General features: G+C 46.7%; 2 protein-coding genes across 2 annotated transcripts; one reads left to right on the forward strand and one right to left on the reverse strand.

Moving 5' to 3' along the window:
• The first annotated feature begins 7555 nt into the window (after window positions 1–7555).
• On the forward strand, window positions 7556–20018 carry LOC131196539 (enkurin-like). Its single transcript, XM_058179394.1, has 5 exons — window positions 7556–7684; window positions 8166–8314; window positions 10623–10849; window positions 18635–18781; window positions 19845–20018. The coding sequence occupies exons 1-5, from the start codon at window positions 7584–7586 to the stop codon at window positions 20016–20018; spliced, it is 798 nt and encodes a 265-aa protein (XP_058035377.1). The 5' UTR covers window positions 7556–7583.
• A 2573-nt stretch (window positions 20019–22591) lies between these two features.
• LOC131196544 (succinate--CoA ligase [ADP-forming] subunit beta, mitochondrial-like) lies at window positions 22592–23840 on the reverse strand. Its single transcript, XM_058179402.1, has one exon. It carries the CDS (start codon window positions 23823–23825, stop codon window positions 22614–22616), a length of 1212 nt encoding a protein of 403 aa, XP_058035385.1. The 5' UTR covers window positions 23826–23840; the 3' UTR covers window positions 22592–22613.
• Between the last annotated feature and the right edge of the window lie 289 nt (window positions 23841–24129).

Consider the following 24129-nt stretch of genomic DNA (forward strand, 5'->3'; position numbering starts at 1 on the left):
GTTTGACCCCTAACTCCTCTAAGTTCTCTGCTGAAACTAGTATGTCGTCAAAATATGGCACGACCCCCGGTATTCCCTGTAGCAGATGTTCCATTAGATTCTGGAACAACCCCGGGGCTACGCTGACTCCAAACTGGAGTCGAGTGCATTTGAAAGCACCTCGATGTGTTACAGTCGTCTGCGCCTCGGCTGTGTCATTGTCTACGGGCAATTGTTGGTAGGCTTGGGCCAAATCGAGTTTGGCGAAGACCTGCCCTTGTTCCAATGAGTGTAACAGATATTGCACTACGGGAACGGGGTATGCGCTCTTTTGCAATGCTTTGTTAAGCGTTGCCTTGTAGTCAGCGCAAATCCGGACCGATCCGTCCGGTTTGACTGGGGTTACAATCGGTGTCTCCCATTTGGCATGGTCGACGGGGACTAGTATGCCCTGGTTTACTAGTTTGTCTAACTCCCGGTCAATCTTGGGCTTAAGGGCGAAGGGGACCCGCCTAGCCTTTAACCTAATGGGAGCCACCTGGGGATCTAAATTAAACAAAATAGGGGTCCCCATGTACTTGCCCAGGCAGTCCTGCAAGACGTCCTCGAACTCTTTCAGCAGTTCATCCTTTAGGTTGACTCCACTGCTGTGAACCCCGGTCACTTCCATCCCCAGGGCTCTGAACCAGTCCAGGCCTAGCAAGCTTGGAAGATTTCCATCTACGATGGTGATCGGTAGAGTTTTCTTAAAATTCCCGTATCTCACTTTGACGGACGTGACTCCTCGAACAGGGATCCGGTTTCCCTGGTAGTCTTGCATTCTCAGCTTTTGGGTTTGCAGCTGGCGTTTCATGACATCTGGCAGGTTCCTCGCGACGATGTCCCAGGACATGATCGTGATCGACGAGCCGGTGTCCACCTCCATCTTACACGGCACTCCTTCGATGTGCGTCCGTGTGAATATCTTCTTTTCTAGTCGCGTTGATGCGTGACCCACTCGTACAGTTGTTTGGTTCAATTTCGTGCCTCTTTTGGATGGGCCAATCCCTGGCCGTTTCGTCGGTCCAGCGCTCTGCTGATTGGCCGGTTTGAATTTTGGGCAGGACGGTTGAGGGGCTCGACAGGCCTGTGCGATGTGCCCTTTCTTTTCGCATCGCCGGCAAATTGCGTCCTTGAATCTGCAATTTTGTCATTGGTGTTGGCCTCCGCAGCTCACGCACTCGTCCCGGTTGCCTCTCTCTGCCCTTACGGTATGGAAGACCTCTTCTTCTTCCTCGCCCCCGGATTCTGCCTCAACGACTTCGCTGTGGACTGGCGTTGCTTTCATGCCGGTGTTCGGTGTGTTCGGTTTCTGTAGGGTCTCCGCCACTTTGGTGGACATCTCGCGTGCCCTTGCCTCGTCCAGGGCCAGGGCTAGTGTTAGGTTGCTTTTGGACAGCAACCGCCTCTGTAAACGAATATCCCAGACCCCACAAATGAGTTGTTCCAGTAATGAGTCATCCAAATCCCGGTACTCACAGTGGTTCGCGGCTTTCCTCAATGCAGCCATGTACACGCTTACCGATTCGCCCTCTCGCTGAACTCTCTGTCTTAGTTCGAATCACTGAACAAACTTTGACGGCACCGGAGCGTAGTGTGCTTTCAGTGTCATTTGCAGCGTTTGCCATGGTACCGACTGTACCGGCATTGGTTGCGACAGCGATTCGGCGGTATCGAAAACCTCTGGTCCGCAGTGACTCAGGAAGTAAGCACGCTTCCGATTGTCCGAGACTCCCTGTAGTTCGTTTGCTTCGAGGAAACACTCGAAACGAGCCATGTACGACCCCCATTTCTCCTTGGCAGGGTCAAATGGCGCTGGTGGTGTATAGCTGGACATTATTATTTATTTATTTATTTATTTATTTTATTTTATTAAATTTTTATACCGCCCTTCTCCCGAAGGACTCAGGGCGGTGTACAGCCGGAATAAAATACAGAATATATACAATTAAAAGAAATTAAAATAAACTATTACTAGACGGCCGGTAGTTTAAAAGATTTAAAAATTTAAAATATTACTAAAACCCCAATTTAAAATCCACTATTTATGCCAGTCCTGCTTGAATAAATAAATATGTTTTTAGCTCACGACGAAAGGTCCGAAGATCAGGCACTTGACGTAAGCCAGGGGGGAGTTCGTTCCAGAGCGTCGGTGCTCCCACAGAGAAGGCCCTACTCCTGGGGGCCGCCAGCCGACATTGTTTGGCGGATGCCCCCCGGAGAAGCCCCTCTGTGTGAGAGCGTACGGGTCGATGGGAGGCATAAGGTAACAGCAGGCGGTCTCGTAAGTACCCGGGTCCTAAGCCATGGAGCGCTTTAAAGGTGGTAACCAGGATCTTGAAGCGCACCCGAAAGACTACAGGAAGCCAGTGCAGACTACGGAGCAGTGGTGTTACATGGGAGCCACGAGCGGCTCCCATTACCACTCGCGCAGCTGCATTCTGGACTAACTGCAGCCTCCGGGTGCACCTCAAGGGCAGCCCCATGTAGAGAGCATTGCAATAATCCAGCCGAGATGTAACCAGAGCGTGAGTGACTGTGCATAAGGCATCCCGGTCAAGGAAGGGACGCAACTGGCGAACCAAGCGAACTTGGTAAAAGGCCCTCCTGGTGACGGCCGCCAGATGTTCATCAAAGGACAGCCGACCATCCAGGAGGACGCCCAAGTTGCGAACCACCTCCTTTGGGGCCACTAACTTGCCCCCAGCAGTCAGCTGCGGGAGCAGCTGACTGTACCGGGGTGCCGGCATCCACAGCCACTCCGTCTTGGAGGGATTGAGCTTGAGTCTGTTTCTCCCCATCCAGACCCGTATGGCTTCCAGGCACCGGGACAGCACTTCGACCGCTTCGTTGGGGTGGTCCGGGGTGGAAAAGTAGCGCTGAGTATCATCAGCGTACAGATGATAACTCACCCCGAAACCACTGATGACCTCACCCAGCGGCTTCATATAGATGTTGAACAGGGTAGGCGAGAGAATCGACCCCTGAGGTACCCCACAAGTGAGGCCCCTCGAGGACGACCTCTGCCCCCCTGTCAACACCGTCTGCGACCGGTCGGAGAGATAGGAGGAGAACCACCGATAAACGGTGCCTCCCACTCCCAATCCCTCCAACCGGTGCAGCAGGATACCATGGTCGATGGTATCAAAAGCCGCTGAGAGATCTAATAGGACCAAGGCAGATGAACAGCCCCTGGCCCTGGCCCTCCAGAGGTCATCCACCAATGCGACCAAAGCGGTCTCCGTGCTGTAACCGGGTCGGAAGCCGGACTGGAACGGGTCTAGATAGACAGCTTCCTCCAGGTGCCGGGGGAGCTGCCACGCAACCACACTCTCTACAACCTTCGCTAAAAAGCGAAGGTTGGAGACTGGACGATAATTTCCCAAAATAGCTGAGTCCAGGGAAGGCTTCTTCAGGAGAGGTCTCACCACCGCCTCCTTCAAGGCGGCGGGGAAAACCCCTTCCACCAAAGAAGCATTTATAATCCCCTGGAGCCAGCCTCGTGTCACTTCCTGAGCAGCCAGTACTAACCAGGAAGGACACGGGTCCAGTAAACACGTAGTTGCATGCAACCTCCCCAGCAACCTGTCCACATCCTCGAGAGCCACAGAATCAAACTCATCCCAAATAACCTCAACAAGACGAGTCTCTGCCACCTCGGCTGAATCATCGCACTCATGGTCCAAGCCATCACGAAGCTGAACGATTTTATCGTATAGATAACCGTTAAACTTCTCGGCTCGTCCCTACAGGGGGTCATCCCGTCCCTCCTGTTGAAGGAGGGAACGGGTCACCCGAAACAGGGCGGCCGGGCAGTTATCTGCCGATGCAATGAGGGTGGAAACGTAGGAACGCTTCGCCTCCCTCATTGCCACTAGGTAGGTCCTAGTAAAGGACCTCACTAGTGTCCGATCAGCCTCGGAACGGCTGGACCTCCAAACACTCTCTAGGCGTCTTCTCCGGCGTTTCATCTCTCTCAGCTCCCCAGAGAACCAGGGAGCCAATTGAGATCTACGCCGGGTCAGAGGCCGCAAAGGCACGACACGGTCCAAAGCCCCAGCCACGGCCCGTTCCCAAGCCACAACCAGTTCTTCAGTCGTGCCATGGGTAAGATCCTCAGGAAATGGCCCAAGCTCCGTCAGGAACCTCTCCGGGTCCATCAGGCACCTGGGACGGAACCAACGCATCGGCTCCGTCTCCTTGCGGTGGTGAGCAGTGGTTCGAAAGTCTAGGCGAAGGAGAAAATGATCTGACCATGACAACGGTTCTTTCACTATATCTCCTAAATCCAGATCATTTACCCACTGACCAGAGATAAAAATCAAGTCTAGCGCGCATCCCCCGATGTGTGTAGGGCCATCAGTTACTTGAATCAGGTCCAAAGCCGTCATGGAAGCCTGGAACTCCTGAACCACTGTTGATGACAGGCCGGCCGATGGCAAGTTGAAATCTCCCAAGACCAAAAGTCTGGGAATCTCAACCGCCACGCCAGCAAGCACCTCCAGTAGCTCAGGTAGGGCTGTAGTCACGCAGCAAGAAGCCAGGTACGTGATCAACAACCCCATCTGATTTCGATGGCCCCACTTCACAAGGAGGGATTCACAGCCAGCTATCTGAGGAACAGTGGACTCCCTCGGCTCCAGACTTTCTCTAATCACAACCGCCATCCCCCCCCACCCCTACTCTGGGCCCTCGGCTGATGGAATGCACAGAAACCCGGAGGGCACAGTTCAACCAGGGGTACACCCCCTTCTGTGCCCAACCAGGTCTCCGTAATGCCCATAAAGTCCGTGGATTCCCTCTGAATCAGATCGCAAATCAGGGGAGCCTTATTAACCACGGACTGGGCATTGCAGAGCATCAGCCGTAGACCCAAGCTCTGAGGATCTTGACCATCCGGGGAACGAGTGAGGACTGGGGGGCCGGAGCACGTGATCGCCTTTAAACATCGGCCACGTGCTCCCAAAGAACGATACGACCCCCTGCCTCCGCCATATCTGCCCGTCCCACTTACCGTACAGATGGAATGGTACTCTTTGCTCTGTTCAGACCCCTCCCCCCTGTCTTTGGACCAGCTAAAATAGTGTCGTGAGCACGCGCTAGGACATTGCTATGTAACCGCTTCCGATACTGGCTGGGTTTTGCGAATCTGTTACTCCATCAGCTCTTTTCCTGGTCTCGCTGCCTCAGTATCCCACCTTCGTCGCCAATGTTAGATTTGGCCAATGAAGAGGCAGGAGACCATACGAGTGACAACAGCTCTTTAGTTTATTGTGACCCAGCAAAAGACCAACAGGCAAAACCCCTCTTTAAATACTATTTTGGCTGAGGCATCATTCCACCAAAAGTCCAAAAGCGGTTTCCCAAAAGGAATTGTGGTTTGTTTGTTTTTTCTTTAATCAAAGCAGTCAGTATAACCGTCTCTGCTAACTCCGTCAAATCTGGCATCCCTTCGTCCATTCTGAGGATCAAAGTGTCCTTCCATGTTTGTGCATAAAATAAACTTGCTGCTGTCATAACACAACATACGTACCCATGTTTCCCCCAAAATAAGACCAGGTCTTATTTTCTTTTGGGTCCCAAAATAAACACTAGGGCTTATTTTTGGGATGTCTTATTTCCCCCCCCCCTATACAGGAGGCCCATTCCTGCTTGCTTGCAGTGGGGCAGAGGGCCACATGGAGCACCAGTGCTCCCACCACAAGGCAGGAGGGGATGGAGCCCCGCACTGGCCTACCTCAGCCAGACAACGCAGTCTTCCTCTGGACACCTTGCAGTGTTTGGTCTGGTGTTCCCTTCCCCACCCACCCCCACCCCAGATGCCATGTACACTGAGAGCTTATGCACCCGAGACAAATTCCTTGTGTGTCCATTCACACTTGGCCAATAAAAATTCTGTTCTATTCTATTCTATTCTATTCTTCCAGAAAAGCACACTGTTTCTCTCTCTGCTACGGGGTAGCAACCAGGAGTCCCCAACCAGGGGTGGAATGTAAAATTTGTTACTACCGGTTCTGTGGGTGTGGCTTGGTGGGGGAGTAATATAAGTGGGTGGGTGTGGCCATTTTTTTTTACTTTTAAAAGCATTTTTTCTACAACCTCTTCAGCAGAGGTAGAAAAATGCTTTTAAAAGCCTCTGATGATCAGGCAACTCAGCTGGGATCACCAGAGGGAAAAAAGCTTTTAAAGGGTTCTGACGATCCCAGCTGAGCTGCCTGATCATCAGAGGCTTTTTTTTTAACTTTTAAAAGCATTTTTCTGGCTGCAGCATGCCAGAAACCGGGCCACGCAAGAAAGCAAATCCCAATCCATGGGGTGAAGGCAGCACACCAAACCACGCCACTCCAGTCCACAAAAAAACTTCCCACAGAATTGGTCCCTGATGACCAAAAGGGAGCTGAGATTTAAAACAAAAACAAAAAAAACCTTTTTTAAGAAGAAATGAGACAACTATTTGTCCTGGAATGATTAAGCAGGGGGTTGGACTAGATGGCCTCCAAAGTCCCTTCCAGCTCTGTTCTGTTGCTATCTTTTGTTGTTATTCTTCTAACTCCTTGAGATCCAGTGGCATGGAATGCCCTTGATCAGAGTTGGCTTTCTCCTGGCGTCAAAGATCTCCTGGTGAGGGGTGACCCGAGTCTACCTCTTGGGCCGGTGCTCACCATTACCCGTGGGACTGGGGTCCCTTCTGCAGCTTGGGGAGAATCCTGGCAGTGCACAATTTCATCCACAATTTCAAAATGGAAGGAGCAGATGTGGGTCCTTCATTACCCCCCAAAATCATCCCGGGGGTTGACTCCAACTCAACCTTCCAGGGGGAAAAGACCACCAACGGTCCACTCTCTGGGATTCCACGGTGACTTAATCTGTGGCTCAGGCTATGGGAGGGAGCCCAAAACAGGGTTCGGCAGGGGTCCCCTGTGTTCTGCCAGGACCTTCCCTCCCACCCTGATTCCGATAGACATGAAATAATACGATTGAGACTTTATGGGGGTTCCTGCCAATAGGGGTCAATGGGACTCATGCACCACCCGGGTGGGCGGGCTGCAGTTTTGGCCCCCAACCAGAGCCTCAGAACCCCATGGGTGGGGCCTCTGCAGGCTCCTCCCCCTCAGAACCAACTGCCGCTACTAGATGGTGGAAGCCTCATTTCCATCCACAGGCGTGGGGTGTGTGTGGAAGAGAGGAAACCCCCTCCCTCATCAAAAAGTAGACCCGATTTCTTGCCGTGAGTCTGGAGTGAGTGCCATCCTCGACCCCTCCCCCAAATTCAGGGGAGAGGGGCTGAATTATGAGAAAATGGAATAATTGGCGGGGTTAAGGTTGCAAGACCCTTGCCCCTACCATCCTGTAGATTTGAGAGACCCCAGTGTGTGGGGTGTGTGGATTGGGACCCTTGCCCCCTTCTGCTGTTCCCCAAGGGGGGGGTTTCTTCTTCCTAGGCTAGCTGCTCCCCACAGTTAATTTCCCAACTTGAGAAGCCCCCTAAACCCACTTCTCTCCCTCACCCCCAAATTCACCCTTCTGTAATTTTAGCCCGGCTTTTTGCATGACCCGCAGCTGAAATGGCTGAAATTCTTTGCCCTCAACCACAATCACAGCAACAGGAGAGCATCTACCACTGGCTGCCCACCAGGGACGAAGAGCCCACCAAGCCCCCGTTAAGGTAAGGATTGAAACGGGCATCATGCAGCCAATTTGAGGTGGTGGAGAGAGAGGAGAGAGAGAAAGAGAAAGAGAAAGAGAGGAGAGAGGGGGGAGAGAACCTAGCTGGTTTTCATGCCTAAATCAGGACTAGAACTCACCGTCTCCTGGTTTGTAGCCTGGTACCTTAATCACCAAATCAAGCTGGCTCTCTAAATATTCTGGCCAAATGGACCTCTGGAAGCCGACTATTATGGGCTGTGGGAGCATTATTGTCCAAAGTCAATTCTCTGGAAATGGCAACTGTCCGATCCAGGTGCCGAAGTGGAAGCTTTTGTGAGTTGTGTAAATGTGGGTGTGTTTAATCCAGCTCCTTCCCCAGCCAGCCTGAGCCTGGGGTCCTTCAGAAACATCTACTCAGCCCTCTCCCTCCCGCATCCCCAGCCGGGGCAGATCCCCATTCTTGGGCTCGCACTCACCATCTCCTTTATTCTCCACCGAAGGTACATCTCCACCTTCCGGTCGTTCATCCAACAGGAAATGGAAGAGAAGAGGAAGGCGCCATGCCAAACCATGGGCATCCCGAAGCTGCAAGTGCCCAGCCCAAAGGAGTATCTCCGGAAACACTCCAAGGAGCAGAGGGTCCCCAAATGTATGTTGACGCACCCGCTCTTCTCTGCCATGCATCGCTCACCTTCCCAGGAGGAAGGGGGGAAACCAGGGGTGAAATGCTCCCAGTTCGCACCGGCTCCCCGGATTAGGTAGCGATGGCAGCTGCTGGTTCGGAGGACCGGTAGCAAAAATCTCTGCCCCCCCCCCCCCCGCCTCTGCTGAGCCGCACCATCAGCAGAGGGGTTTTTTTTTACTTTTAAAAGTTTTTCTTCAGCCGAAACATACCTTTAAAAGTAAAAAAAAAAAACACCTCTGATGATTGCGGGGCTGAGCAGAGATCAAAACCCTTTAAAAAATTTTTTTAAAAAACCCTCTTCAGCCGAAGGGGAAAAGAAAAACGAAAAAAACCGGAGGTTTTAAAAGCCTCTTCTGGCAATCCCAGAGGAGTTTCCTGATCCTCACAGGCTTTTAAACTCACTTTTTAACAGCCCTCACTTACAAGAGCCCCCACCCATGCCCAGCCGATTCCCCCTCCTCACTTACCTATAATTAGTGCATGCTTTCTTCAGCTACTGAAGAAAAGAAAAAGCTTGCTTTGACTTCCTGCTTTGCTAGCTGAGGAACTCTGGGATTTGAAGTCCACAATAAAATAAAATAAAATAATAAAATAAAATATTTGTGCAGCTTTCTGAGATTTGGTGTGTTTCTGTAGTGTTTCACTCTAACTACACAAACACACAAAATCTCAGAAAGCTGTATGTGGCATTTTGTGTGTGTGTGTATTGTGTGTGTGTAAAGTGTGAAAGTTGGTTTTTGATACCTCTTATTGTTTTGTATACTTTGTTAATTATTTTTATTATTTATTGTTATTGGCCATGCCCATCCAGTCATCTGACCACCAAGCCACACCCACCAATTAAGCCACGCCCACAGAACTGTTGGGAAAATTTTTAGATTTCACCCCTGGGGGAAACAGGACTCCAACTTCACTCCTCCGTCTAGATCAGGGGCAACTTGGACACTTATGGAATTTCACCAGTCTGGGTGGTTTTCTTGCCAACATTTCGTGACCCGTCTTGGTAACATTATCAGCACTAGAAGCAGGGTTGAAATGCTACTGGTTTGGGTGAAGCTGTAGCGATAAAAACTATCGGTTCGGCAAACTGGTAGTAAAAAAAAAGTAAAAAGTAAAAAAAAAAGTTCCAACGATCATGTGTCATAGCTGTGATCATCGGAACCTTTTTTAAAAAAACTTTTTAAAGCATTTTTTTACTACCGGTTCAGACGAATAGGTAGTAAAAAATGCTTTAAAAAAGTTTTTAAAAGGCTTGGACGATCAGACAGCACAGCTGTGATTGTCCAAGCCTTTTTTTTTACTTTTTTAAAGTAAAAAACAGCTGATTCCCCCCTTTACCCCTGCTGTTCTACTTACCTTCCCAAGCCTTCATTTGGTGCCTATTGTGCATCTGTGCGCACAGCACATGCAGCCCACATGCGCAGCCAGCGAACCGATAGCAAACCGGTCCAGATTTCACCACTGGCTAGAAGGGAGTGGTGTTAGAGATCGATAGAGATCCTGAGATTGAGATCGCTTGGAGTGGATTTGCTTTTAGATGTCAAAAGAAAGCAGCTGGAGCTGGGCTGGGGAAAACCCAGTGGAGCTCAATAAAGCTGTGAGGTTCCCACAGGGGATCCCTACCAGCCCAGGAAAATCTGGGGTGTTTTTGACCCACCCTGTCAGTTTTGGAAACACCCTGAGCTGTTTTCACCCTCTGTGTTTGAATAGAGCTGGAAGGGACCTCGGAGGTCTTCTAGTCCAACCCGCTGCCCAAGCAGGAGACCTTATACCACTTCAGGCTTCACACCCATCTCTTCCACTGAGCGGGCATGTTGGATGTATCCCACCACGCCCCACCCCAGTTACTGGTAATCCTTGATTTATGAGCACAATCGAGCCCCAAATTTCTGTGGCTCAGCAAGACAGTTGTTAGGTGGGTTTTGCCCCCTTTGATGACCTCCCTGGACACTGTTGTTAAGCAAATCCCTGCAGTTATTACGTTATTAATATAGAACCTGGCTTTCCCTGTTGACTTTGCTTGTCAGAAGGTCGCAAAAGGGGACACCGCAACCGTCAGAAACACGAGTCAGTTGCTAAATGTCCAAATATTGACTGGGGATACTATGATGGTTGTTAAGTGCGAAAAATGATCCAAAGTCGCTTTTTGTAGCTCCGAACAGCCACTCAATGAACGGTCATAAGTGGAAGATGAGCTGGATTCGGTTCTGACCCAAACTTCTACTGCACCGTCACCCACCCAGGTGTTTTGTCTTTCCTCCCACGACCCCAGGCACGTATGAGCGTAAAAAGAGGCTCCCCGGCAAAGCCCAGCTGCCTCCTCAGTCCGACCGGCCACTGATGGGCATCCAGAGTGAGAAGAACTTTGTCACAGCCAACGTGGCCGAGACCATCATGACCGTGGCCAAGAAGCCCCTTCGTGCCTGCGTGGACCAGCGAAGGGGAGACAAGTTCCTGCTGGATGGATCCGGCTTGGTCCAGAGGTTCCTCAAGAAGAAGGTGGGCTCCCTAGTGCCCCCCCCCCAGAGGCTGACGGGCAGGGAAGGCCAGGCCCAGGCTGGTGAAAGTGGCTCTCTGAAATGGGGAGGGGGGAGAAGGGGGATCTGCAGAAAGACCTCCCCCCCCCCCGCCTCCCATCTCCTGCTTTGCTTTCTCTCAGCAAACCTCACTTTAAGGTTTGATACAGCATTTATATTCGGTGGCTCTAAGTTGCCCAGGGTCGCCTGGCGAGATGGATGTAGAGATGATAGATGATGGATGGATGGAGATAGATGATAGATAGATAGATAGATAGATAGATAGATAGATAGATAGATAGATAGATAGATAGATAGATAGATAGATAGATAGATAGATAGATAAATACATAGATACATAGATAGATAGATGAGAGAGAGAGAAAGAGAAAGAGAGAGGAGACACAGACAGACAGACAGACAGACAGATAGATATGATATATGGATGGATGGATGGATGGATGGATGGATGGATGATAGATTAGATTAGATTAGATTAGATTAGATTAGATTAGATTAGATTAGATTAGATTAGATTAGATTAGATTAGAATTTTATTGGCCAAGTGTGATTGGACACACAAGGAATTTGTCTTGGTGCATATGCTCTCAGTGTACATAAAAGAAAAGATACGTTCATCAAGGTACAACATTTACAACACAATTGATGGTCAATATATCAATATAAATCATAAGGATTGCCAGCAACAAGTTATAGTCATACAGTCATAAGTGGAAAGAGATTGGTGATGGGAACTATGAAACAATTAATAGTAGTGCAGATTCTGTATGACTGTAGTGCAGTAGTGCAGATGACTGTATGACTGTAACTTTGTTGCTGGCAATCCTTATGATTTATATTGATATACTGACCATCAATTGTGTTGTAAATGTTGTACCTTGATGAACATATCTTTTCTTTTATGTATACTGAAAGCATATGCACCAAGACAAATTCCTTGTGTGTCCAATCACACTTGGCCAATAAAATTCTATTCTATTCTATTCTATTCTATTCAGTAAACAGTCTGACAGTGTTGAGGGAATTATTTGTTTAGCCTTCGGGAAAAAACTGTTCTTGTGTCTAGTTGTTCTGGTGTGCAGTGCTCTATAGCGTCGTTTTGAGGGTAGGAGTTGAAACAGTTTATGTCCAGGATGCGAGGGATCTGTAAATATTTTCACGGCCCTCTTCTTGATTCGTGCAGTATACAGGTCCTCAATGGAAGGCAGGTTGGTAGCAATTATTTTTTCTGCAGTTCTAATTATCCTCTGAAGTCTGTGTTTTTCTTGTTGGGTTGCAGAACCAAACCAGACAGTTATAGAGGTGCAAATGACAGACTCAATAATTCCTCTGTAGAACTGAATCAGCAGCTCCTTGGGCAGTCTGAGCTTACTGAGTTGGCACAGAAAGAACATTCTTTGTTGTCCTTTTTTAATGATGTTTTTGATGTTAGCTGTCCATTTGAGATCTTGCGATATGGTAGAACCTAGAAATTTGAAGGTTTCTACTGTTGATACTGTGTTGTCAAGTATTGTGAGAGGTGGAAGTATGGAAGGGTTTCTCCTAAAGTCTACCACCATTTCTACGGTTTTTTTTTTTTTATTGAAAGAGTTTTAAAAAACAAAAACATTTCCCCCTTTTCCCCCCTCCCTCCCAAAAAAAAACCCCCTTCCCCCCTCCCTCCCCCCCCCCCGGCTTCCCGGGTCAATCACAAGGTATTGTTATACATAAACCAAACATAGAATAAAATTTTCCCTTCCAATCCAAATAACCACATCCAAAGCTTTTCATCTCCCAACCCCCTCCCCATTACCTAAAATAACTTTCTAATTATTCAAAGGCAATCTGATATTTCTTAATCTGATATCTGTTTTGTAAATAATCAATCCATTTTTATCATTCAATTAAATATCTTTCCTGCGTATTGTCTTTTAAAAACGCTGAGATTTTAGCCATCTCAGCCAAATTAATGACTTTCAGTATCCATTCTTCTATTGTAGGTACCTCTTCTTTCTTCCAATATTGTCCAATCAACAGTCTTGCTGCTGTTATTAAATTCAGAATCAATTTAGTCTCAATCCCTGTACAATCCGTTATAATTCCCAAAAGGAAAAATTGTGGCAGGAACTTTATCTTCTTCTTCAGTACATTTTGAATAATCCACCAAATTCTTATCCAAAAGACCTTAATTTTCTTGCAAGTCCACCAAATATGAAAATATGTAGCGTCATCACAATCACACCTCCAACATTTCGCTTGGATATTAGGATACATACATGATAATTTTTTGGGATCTAAGTGCCATCTATAAAACATCTTATAAAAATTTTCCCTTAAATTCTGTCCTTGTGTAAACTTAACATTTCTAACCCAAATTTTCTCCCATGTTTCCAACATTATTGGTTCCTGAATATTCTGTGCCCATTTTATCATACAATCCTTTACCAAATCCTTTTCCGAATCTATTTCAAGCAACACATTATACAATCTCTTTATATGCTCCTGGGTCTGATTTCTAATTTGCTTTATTAAATTTTCCTCCTTTGCATTATACCAATTTTTGATCTTCTTTCCATCTAGCACTTATTTGCCCATATTGAAACCAAGTATAATTCCTCCTTCTTCATTTAATAGCTGTAATGATTTTAATTGCAATCTACCTCCTTCAGCATACAAAAGTTCTTTATAAGTAATCATTTCCTGTTTCTGTTCTATATTTATATTCTCTATTGCATGTCTAGGGCTTGCCCATATAGGAATCTTGTATTCTAATTTATAGGAATATTTTTCCAGACCATAAAGAGCACTTCTCAACACATGATTCTTAAAAGCCCTATCCACTTTTTTCCATAAAATAAATCGCATGCCATCCATATAACAAGTCATAACCTTCTATATTCAAAATTCTTTCCTCTGTTCGCAATCTTAATAACTTCTGTCAAGCTACCATTTATTATGATCTGTGCTGTTTGCTCTCCATAAATCGCTTTAATTATTCTAACAAAACAATCTCCAAATTGCATTTTCTCTATTAATTTAAATAAAAAATCCCAATGCAATCGATCAAAGGCTTTCTCTGCATTCAAAAAAATAAGTGCTACTGAAGTATTCTTCTTTTCCAAATGTTCCAATATATTAATAATCTGTCTAACATTATTCCTCATCTGCCTCCCTTTTATAAAACCAGATTGATCAGTATGAATTCTTTGTTGTAAAACTAACATTAATCTATTTGCTATTATTTTTACAAAAATCTTATAATCATTATTTAAAAGTGAAATCGGCCTGTAGTTACCGGGTTTAGAGCAATCTTGCTCCTCTTTTGGTATCAGTGAAATAAAAGATGTTTTCCATGACGGGGTATTCCCACCCTAATTGTATCTGATTAAATAATTCTTTAAGTGGGCCTAATATTTCATCCTGTGTTTTTATAATAAGTTGCTGTAAGACCATCTGTACCAGGGTTTTCCCATTTTAATTGTTTAATTGCCTCCACTATTTCTCCAGTAGCTATCGGCCATTCAGCTCCTCCTCTGTTCTAATGTTAGAATATTAACCTTATAATCTTTCAAATAATCATAAATGTCCCTATTCAATATTTTGTCTTTTGCATATAGTGCAGTATAAAATTCTGAGAATGCCTTTTTAATTTTATCCTGTTGATATATCTCTTTGCCTTTATATTCTATTTTTTGTATAACACGTGCTTTCTGTTTCTTCCTTAAGTTATATGCCAACCATCTCCCAGGTTTATTTGCATTACAAAAGGTATTATGTTTAGCATATTGTATATTCGTTGCCACCTGGTCTGCCATTAACATATTAAATTGACTCTGTAATATTTTTATAGCCTCTTTAAGTTTGTAATCTTGTGGGTTTTGAATTAATAACTGTTGCTTCCTTTGAATTTCTTCTTCCAAGTACCTACGCTGCCTTTGTTTATTATTCCTTTGCCTATTGTCCAAGTAAATCAATAACCCTCTAATAAACGCTTTGCTCGCCTCCCACACAGTTCCTATAGGTGTCCCTTTGTACATATTAAAATCAAAAAATTCTTTCAACTGTTTCTTACAATAAGTTACATTATCCTCATATCTAAACAGATTTTCATTCAACCTCCATGTTCTACCACCTTTTTTCCCTTGTAATAATTCCATCCATACTGGGCTATGGTCAGTTAAACACCTCGGAAATATCTTCATTTCTTCACCCTAGAAAGCAAGTCATTAGAAATTAAAATAAAATCAATACGTGAAAAAGATTGATGCCTATCAGAAAAAAAGGTAAAATCTCTCTCATCTGGATTCCGTAACCTCCATATATCTCTAAACTCAAAGTCTTCCATCATTTCAAAAAAGGATTTTGGTAGTTTTGCATGTATAGGTATCTTCTTGGAGGAGGTTCTCTTATCCCTTCTTGTATCAATTACTCCATTCCAGTCTCCTAATAAAATAAACGAACTATAATCCCAGAGGGTCAACCTCTCATGTAACATTTTGTAAAACTTTTCTTGTTGCTGATTAGGTGCATAAATACCTATCAGCAAAGTCTTTTTTGCATCTATCACCAGTTCAATAGCAATAAATCTTCCTTGAATATCTGCCTCAATTAACTTAGCTGGTATATCCTTCCTGATATATACAACAATTCCATGCTTCTTTTCCAAAGCTGATGCAACAAAATGGTTACCCAATTTTGAATTAATTAAATATTTTTGGTCTGATAATTTTATATGTGTCTCTTGCAAACAAATCACATCATTTTTAAATTGTTTCATTTCTACGGTTTTGAGTGTGTTCAGTTCCAGATTGTTTTGGTTGCACCACAAGGCTAGTCGTTCGACCTCTCGTCTATATGCAGATTCATCATTGTCTCGAATGAGACCCATCACTGTTGTGTCATCTGCAAACTTCAGTAGCTTAATAGATGGATCATTGGAAATGCAGTCATAGGTATACAGAGAGAAGAGAAGTGGGGAGAGCACACAGCCTTGGGGGGGCCCTGTGCTAATTGTACAGGTATTTGATGTGATCTTGCTTAGCTTCACCTGCTGCTTCCTGTTTGTTAGGAAGCTTGTGATCCACTTACAAGTCTGTTCCGGTACCTGTAGCTGGTTTAGCTTAGTTAGAAGAATGTCTGGAATGATGGTATTGAATGCTGAACTAAAGTCTACAAAAAGGACCCTTGCATAGGTCTTTGGAGACTCAAGATGTCGTAGGATGTAGTGCAGAGCCGTATTAACAGCATCATCTGTTGATCTATTTGCTCAGTATGCAAATTGCAAGGGGTCTAACAGCGGATCCGTGATGGTTTTCAGGTAGGAAAGCACTAGCCTTTCAAAGGTTTTCATGACTACAGATGTTAAAGCAACTGGTCTGTAGTCATTCAGTTCCTTGATGGTGGGCTTCTTCGTCACTGGGATGATGGTAGAGCGTTTGAAGCAAGAAGGAACATAGCACATCTCTAGTGATTTATTGAAAATATGGGTGAAGATGTGGGCCAATTGGTCAGCACAAACTTTTAAGCAAGAAGGAGTTATCTTGTCTGGGCCTGGAGCTTTTCCTGGCTTTTGTCTGTGAAATAGGTCCTGCCCTTCCTTTTCTGTGATCACTAGGGGTTGTGAACCCAATGAAATGGGGTCAGTTGTAGGAGGCTTGCTGTTGTTGGTGTGTCTGAGATGGGGGTTGTGGAGATAGTTGGCTGTAGTTTCCTTTCAAACCTGCAGTAAAACTCATTCAGGTCATCTGCCAGTTGTTGATTACCTTCAGCCTGGAAAGGAGGTTTGCCATAGCCGGTGATATTTTTAAGAGTTTTCCACATGTTTGCTGGTTCATTTGCTGAAAACTGATTCTTTAGCTTTTCAGAGTAGCTTCTTTTTGCTGCTCTGATCTCCCTTGTTAGTGCATTTCTGGCCTGATTGTACAGCATTTTATCACCTTTTCTGTAGGCTTCCTCTTTGGAATGTCGTAGCTGCTTAAGTTTAGGTGTAAACCAAGGTTTGTTGTTACTGTATATTCGCAAGTTCCTTGTAGGTACACATAGGTCTTCACAGAAGCTGACATATGATGTTACAGTATCTGTGAGTTCATCCAGGCCTGCAGAGGTACCTTTAAAAATATTCCAATCAGTGCAGTCAAAACATGCCTGTAGCTTTAATTTTGATTCCTCCGTCCAGGTCTTTACTGATTTAATTATTGGTTTTGTGGCTTTAAGTCTTTGACTGTAAGCAGGTACAAGGTGAATCATGCAATGATCAGAGTGTCCTACAGCTGCACGTGATAAAGACCAATAAGCATCTTTTAGTGTTGTGTAGCAAAGGTCTAGAGTATTCTTGCCTCTGGTGGGACAATTGACATGCTGAAAGTATTTTGGTAGCTCTTTCCTTAAGTTTGCCTTGTTTAGATCTCCCAAAACAATGGCCAGCGAATCAGGGTGTTTGGCTTCAGTCTCCATGACTTGGTCAGCTAGAGTTCGTAATGCCTTGTTTACACAGGCTTGTGGTGGGACATAAACAGCAATTAGAAGAAATGAGGAAAATTCACGAGGTGAATAGTAAGGTTTGCAGTTGATAATTAGAGTCTCTAAATTGTTGTCACAGAATTTGTAAATTATGTTAAAATCTTGACACCAGTTTCTATTAATATATAGGCATAGGCCTCCTCCTTTCTTTTTACCAGATGTTTCTGGAATCCTGTCTGATTGTTCAATCTGAAACCCTGGAATGTTCAGGCTGCTATTGTCAATTGATTCATTTAACCAGGTTTCAGAGAAGCATAGGACTGCTGAATTGCGAAAATCAGAATAGTATTTGTTTAAGAGTATTTCATCCATCTTATTTGCAAGTGAGCGTATATTTGTTAGGAAAATTGAAGGCAGAGGAGTTTTAATGCGATTTCTTAGCCTGATTAAGATCCCAGATCGCTTACCTCTCTTCCTTCGTTTCCGTCGTTTGGTTTTTTTAGTAATCCATGGCTCCGTAGGAATTGTCTCCTCCTGTGTTAGAATCTCCTCCGTGTTTATAAAGACAGGCGGGGGTGAGATCAAAGAAAGCTGCTCCTTAAATAAATGTTCCTTAATTTTTAGCAGATGGTCTCGTGAGTAGGAAATCCATAGTGAGTCACAGAGAACAATTAGAAATAAAGAAACAATTAGAGAGCATTTCACCGAGGCAACCTTTGTCGGCGCCATCTTGGCTAGAACATAGATAGATAGATACTCAATAGAAAGAAAGAGATAAATAGATACAGTGAGAGAGAGAAAGACAAAGATAGAGGTGATGATAGATGGATGATAGATAGATAGATAGATAGATAGATAGATAGATAGATAGATAGATAGATAGATAGATAGATAGATAGATAGATGGATGGATGGATGGATGGATGGATGGATGGATGGATGGATGGATGAGATGTGTGTGTGTGTGTGTGTGTGTGTGAGAGAGAGAGAAGTAATAGAGATTGATAATGATAGATAGATGGAGAGAGGTGATAGATGATAGATATAGATGACAGATGGATAGACAGATGGACAGACATTGAATGCCTGGCACGCTTGTTGTCTTCTGCGGGCTTCATTTGGGGCAGGGCACCCTGCGGAGTTTGGGGCAAGGTGGAAAGTTGACCCTGCCTCAACCACTCCCAACAAAGGAGCCCACTCCCCTGGACAAGTGCCAGGCTCCCTCCTCCTTCGCCAGGAACCAGCTCTGAAAGAGACTGTCTGCATCTTTCCCTCGTGAATTGCAAGCACCCCACTTCTTCCTTCACAGGACTTTGGGGTGACCCCCAAATACATCCAAAGGCGGAAAAAAGAAGCTGTGGACGTGCGCAAAGAGCGAGTGGCCGCTCGGCGGGACTGCCTGCAGAAGAGACGGCTGACCCGCCTCTCCTCCCGTGAACGGGAGAACATTTTGGATGTAAGCAGATGGCTACCTCCCCAACCCTATTGGAATTCCTTGTTGGAATGTATTTTGTATTGCAACACAAAATACAGAATTAATCAGCCAGTAGATGGCAGTATTTAGTTAGCATCTATGGTATTACAGATATTAAGTTAGCATCTATAGTTATACAGTTTAGTTAGCATCTATAGTTCCTTTGTGTCCTGTTCCCTGTTACTGTACACATTGTTTGATCTGTGGTGCTATATATAAACAGAATGTCTAACACCTCCTGAGCATCTCACTCCACTCCACTCACTCCTACCCCGGGGCCTCACAGGTCCACTCAGTGCCTGACCTTACCTGCACACACTTCAGAGGGTCGCTGGTTTAGACTTTGGGTCAATCAGTGCAATCCATTGGGAGCATCAAGTTGTGGAAGGAGTGGTAAACACCCCTGGATCCTGTTTATACCCTTAAAGCTTACATACCTCTCCCTTATTTTTTTTTTAAAATTAATGGGTTAGTATGACTTTGGTCCACGATTTCTATCCTGTGGAATTCTTGCTGGTATCTGGGTGGTTTTCTTGCAGATGTTTTCATGACCCAACTAAGGAACAGCATCAGTGCTAGAGGGGGCAGGTGTGTGGAGAGGAGGAGGCAGAGGACTGTGGGGTCCTTGGTGTTCTCTGAGCTTGTGGTTTCCTTGCAGACATTTCATGACCCAACTAGGAAACATAATCACTGCTAGAAGGGAGTAGATTTATGGAGAAGAGGAGGAGGAGGAGGAAAAAGACTGTGGGGTCCTTGGTGCTCTCTGGTTTTCTTGCAGATATTTCATAACCCAACTAGGGGACATCATCAGTGCTAGAAGGTGGGGAGGGGGATAGGAGGGGGAAGGGAAGGGGAAGAGGGGAGGGGGAGGGAGGAGGAGGAGGTGTGGATTGTGCATCCTCGATGGTCTCGAAGCTTGATGGTTTCCTGGCAGACATTTCATGACCCAACTAGGCAACACCATCCTACATGGCTGGACATGAGGGGGGGGGGGGAATATTGGCAACCCACACCGGACCCTCCTCTCTTTGTCCCCACCCCGCAGGGTCTGAAGAATAACTGGGAGGAACTCAACAAGGACTTCCAGAGCCTCTCCGTGGAGATTACCACCATCCCACAGAGGCTCCGCAAGGAGAAGTTGGAGACGGAGATGAAACAGCTGGAACACGACATCAGCGCCCTGGAGAAACATCGGTTCATCTACATTGCTGGTGAATAGAGGGGGGGGAGTCTGGGCTGAGGAGGAATGGGCTGCCTCAGAATCACCTCCCATGGTTTCTTCATTCCCCCAGATTGGGAGGGGCTTGACACCTGACAGTCAGCCCCCCCCCCCTTTTGGTGGGTCTGTCACTTCCCCCAATGGGTTTCCAGTTGCTGTGGTTGGGTTGGGCAGCTGCCCAGCGGTGGGTTCTGTGGGCATGGCTTGTTGTGACTGAGTGGGTGTGGCCAAGTGAATGTCACTCATGGCCATGGCCAGCCAGTCACATGACACCCCGCCACCAAGCCACGCCCACAGAATCCAGTAGGAAAAAATGTGTGTATGAGCACCGGAAGGGCTCATAGTGAATACGAACTTTTCTCCCTCCATTCACAGCGAAGCTGCTGCCGCCTTTATGGTTCCTCCCCGGCCCTCTCCCTCCTGGGGACCACCTTAAAGGGACAGGCTGCAGCAGCTCCGCTGTGAATGGAGGGAGAAAAAGCGAGCAGCCAGAAGGGTTAAGCGATGACCAGGTGGGCAGGTGACCAGGTGGGCGTGGGAGGGGCCAACCAGGGGTGGTTTTTACTGGTTCAGCGAACTGATTCAAATCGTCCCTACCGGTTCTCCCAAGCTAGTCCAAACCGGTCAAATTTCACCCCGAAAGGGCTCCAATTCCCCACCACCACAGTCAGCCACAATCCTGGGGCGAGAACCCTTCTCCTGGGCCCTTGGGGGGAGAAGCATGAATTTCTGAGAAGTTGCTACTAGTTTTTAAGATGTGTTTGCTGAAGTTATAAAAAGGTACTTCCTTGAGTTTTGTGAATTTTCCAAAGTTTTACAAAGGTTTTATGAATTTGTCAAAGTTGTAAAATGGTTATTTCTGCATTTTTAAATAAAGCGCATTATTGAACCGCTGTTATCTGTGTGTGCGCGTGTGTATGTGTGAGTGAGTGAGTGTGCATGTATGCATGGGTGTGTTTGTGCTCCAACGCTGCAGGATTTTAAGAAGAGACTGGACAACCATTTGTCTCAAAAGATAGGGGGTCTCCTGCTTGAGAAGGGGATTGGACTAGAAGACCTCCAAAGTCCCTTGCAGCAGCAACTACTACTATTACTACTACTACTACTACTACTTCTTCTTCTTCTTCTTCTTCTTCTTCTTCTTCTTCTTCTTCTTCTTCTTCTTCTTCTTCTTCTTCTTCCTCCTCCTCCTCCTCCTCCTCCTCCTCCCCCCTTCTCCTTCTCCTTCTTCCCTCTTATTTCCCTTCCCCTTCTCCTTCTATTCCGTTCTTCTTCCCTCTGCCCTCTTCCTTCCTTCCACTCCTGTTCTCCTTCTCTCCTTTTTCTTCTCAGAAAAGACAACAGAGTCTCTGAAAATGGCCTGTCTCCAGCTGCAGGAGAGGTTCCTGGGCTACAGAAACCCAGTGGCCCACTAGAGGGTAGCAAGGAGTGAGTTTGGTTGAGTTTGGTTGAGTTGGTCAACTATAGAAATCCAATGAATTGAATTAGTTGAGTTGGATTGTGTTGAGTTGAATTGAATTGAATTGAAGACTTGAGTTCAGTTGGGTTGGGCTGAATTCTGAATGTCCGAGTTAGACATACAGGTCAAGGTAGGCTTGAGGATAGTGCTGGAGATGCAGTGCAACGAGGTCAGTAGGACATAAGCCAGCCCTCCACCCACCCTGGTTACCCCAACGGCAAACCTGTGAGGTAGGTTTGGACTGAGAGAGAGAGAGATGGAGAGAGAGAAAAAGAGATGGAGAGAGATGGAAAAAGATAGAGATGGAGAGAGAAATGGAGAGACAGAGATGGAAAGAGTTGGAAAAAGAGGGAGAGAGAGAGATGGAGAGAAAGAAATGGGAAAAGATGGAGAGAGAGATGGAAAGAACTAGAGACAGGGGGACAGAGGGAGGGAGAGAGAGATGGAAAGAGGTAGAGAAATGAAGACAGATGGAGAAAAAGAGATGGAGAGAGATGGAAAATGATAGAGATGGAGAGAACTAGAGATGGAGAGAAATTGAAAGAGTTGGAAAAAGATGGAGATAGAGAGATGGAGAAAAAGAGATGGAAAAAGATGGAGAGAGAGATGGAAAGAACTAGAGAGATGAAGAGAGACTGAGGGAGAGAGATGGAGAGAGAGATGGAGACAAAGAGATGGAAAAAGGTGGAAAGGGAGATGGAGAGAAAGAGAGAGAAATGCAGAGAGAGAGAGAGAGAGAGAGAGAGGCCTATCAGTAATGGGGGTGTAAGAAAACAGTGCTCCCTGGTGCAATCCAGCACAGCCCCCCCCCCCTCCATGTCTCTCAACAGAGCCAGGGAAGACCCTCACCTCCGCCCCATCAGAACCAGACTTATCCTCCCCACCCCTCCTATCCCTCGCCGTCAAGGAGATAAACTTTCTTTAAACTTAGATTTTATTAGCCGGCAACATATTTTCACCTTCCAGTTTCTCTGACAAGAATTCGCAAACAAGGGCAACCACGGGATATTTGCATAGTGGCCATGTTGAAATTGAGCAGCATATGGAGGCAAACCTAAGCTGCCCCCCAGCCCAAAATAGGACAGAGGAAGGGGGAGGGAGCTGTGCTCGGGAACAGGCTCTCTGCGGCGGCTGTCTCAGGAGGGCAAGTGAAACTTCACATCAATGTCCACCTCTTTCGCCAACCTCATGATCTCGGCAAGCGTGACAGCCATCATGGCTGCCCGGTCCAGATCATCGCAAGCCAGGATCTTCAAGCCACTCTCGGCAATCAGGACTTTGGCGTCGGCCACCCGGGTCCCTTGCAAACGCACCACGATAGGGATCTTCAGGTCCAGGTCCTCAACTGACATGATGATCCCATGTGCGATGACGTCGCAGCGCATGAGCCCACCGAAGATGTTGACCAGAATCGCCTGGACCTTCTCATCAGAGGTGATCAGCTTGAAGGCCTCGGTGACTTGCTCCACTGTGGCCCCTCCACCCACACTGAGGTAGTTGGCCGGCGCGCCACCATGCAGCTTGATGATGTCCATGGTGGCCATGGCCAAGCCTGCCCCGTTGACCAGACAACCAATGTTTCCGTCCAATGCGATGTAGTTCAGATCTGCATTGGCTGCCTCTCTCTCCTTCTCATCCATTTGGGTCCAGTCCTGCAGCTCGAAGACCTTCTGCTGACGGAAGGCCGAGTTGCTGTCAAAAATGACCTTGGCGTCCATGCACATCACTCTCCCAGTGGAGTCCTCCACCAGCGGGTTGATCTCCACCATAACCGCGTCATAGTTGATGAAGAAGTTGTACAGCTTGACCATGGTGTCTGCCGCCTCTTCCGCCAGATGCGAAGGGAAGCCCATCTTCTTGGCTAATGGAACGGCCTGACTCATGCAGAGGCCCGTCACAATGTCTACCGGCTCCTTCAGGATGGACGCCGGCTTCTCGGCTGCCACATCTTCGATTTGGAGGCCACCCTGAGAGCTGGCGATGATGACCGGTCCCTGGAAGTTCCTCTCCATGGTGATGGCAAAGTAGTACTCCTTCCGCAGGTAGCGTCGTTCGCAGATGAAAACCTGGTTGCAGATCCGTCCTTTTTCGCCCGTCTGCTTGGTGAAGAGCTTCTTGCCGATCATCTGGGTGGCCACCTCTTTGGCCTCCTCTGGAGAACACACAATCTGCACTCCCCCTTTCAGGCCTCCTTCGAAGACTCCCTTTTCCCGTCCCCCAGCGACCACTTGGGCCTTCACCACCAAGTCGTTGGTGCCAATCTTCCTTGCCACTTTATGAGCTTCTTCTGGTGTCCTCGCCACCAAACCATATGGAACAGAAACGCCAGCCTCCTTCAACAGCTTCATGCTCAGGTATTCATGGATGGATAGGTGCCGAAGACGTTGACGTTGTAGTTGCCGGGTGGGAGACGTCGTAGAAAATTGGCAGCTGGCCCTGAACCCCGAGGCCCCGGTGCCCTGGCCTGTCCAGAAGACCTTGGTCCATATCAGTTGGGCTGCTCTGACTGCCTGTGTCCAGAACATTGGAGATGGCTAGATGCCTTCAGCCAAGTTGAGCCTTCAGGATCTCCTCCAACAGAGGAGACCTTCCAACTGTCTGTTATAGTTTGGAAGAAAAAAAAACAGCCCGCTGCTTCCTGCTGGTTTCTCA

The sequence above is a fragment of the Ahaetulla prasina genome, chromosome 4 (assembly GCF_028640845.1).
Source record: "Ahaetulla prasina isolate Xishuangbanna chromosome 4, ASM2864084v1, whole genome shotgun sequence".
In the NCBI taxonomy this organism is placed as follows: Eukaryota; Metazoa; Chordata; class Lepidosauria; order Squamata; family Colubridae; genus Ahaetulla; species Ahaetulla prasina.

Coding starts and splice junctions, on each gene's coding strand:
- LOC131196539 (XM_058179394.1), top strand. CDS start 7,584: ATGGCTGAAATTCTTTGCCCTCAACCACAATCACAGCAACAGGAGAGC. Junction 8,315..10,622: donor GGAGCAGAGGGTCCCCAAAT/GTATGTTGACGC, acceptor CCACGACCCCAG/GCACGTATGAGCGTAAAAAG. Junction 10,850..18,634: donor AGAGGTTCCTCAAGAAGAAG/GTGGGCTCCCTA, acceptor CTTCCTTCACAG/GACTTTGGGGTGACCCCCAA.
- LOC131196544 (XM_058179402.1), bottom strand. CDS start 23,825: ATGAAGCTGTTGAAGGAGGCTGGCGTTTCTGTTCCATATGGTTTGGTG.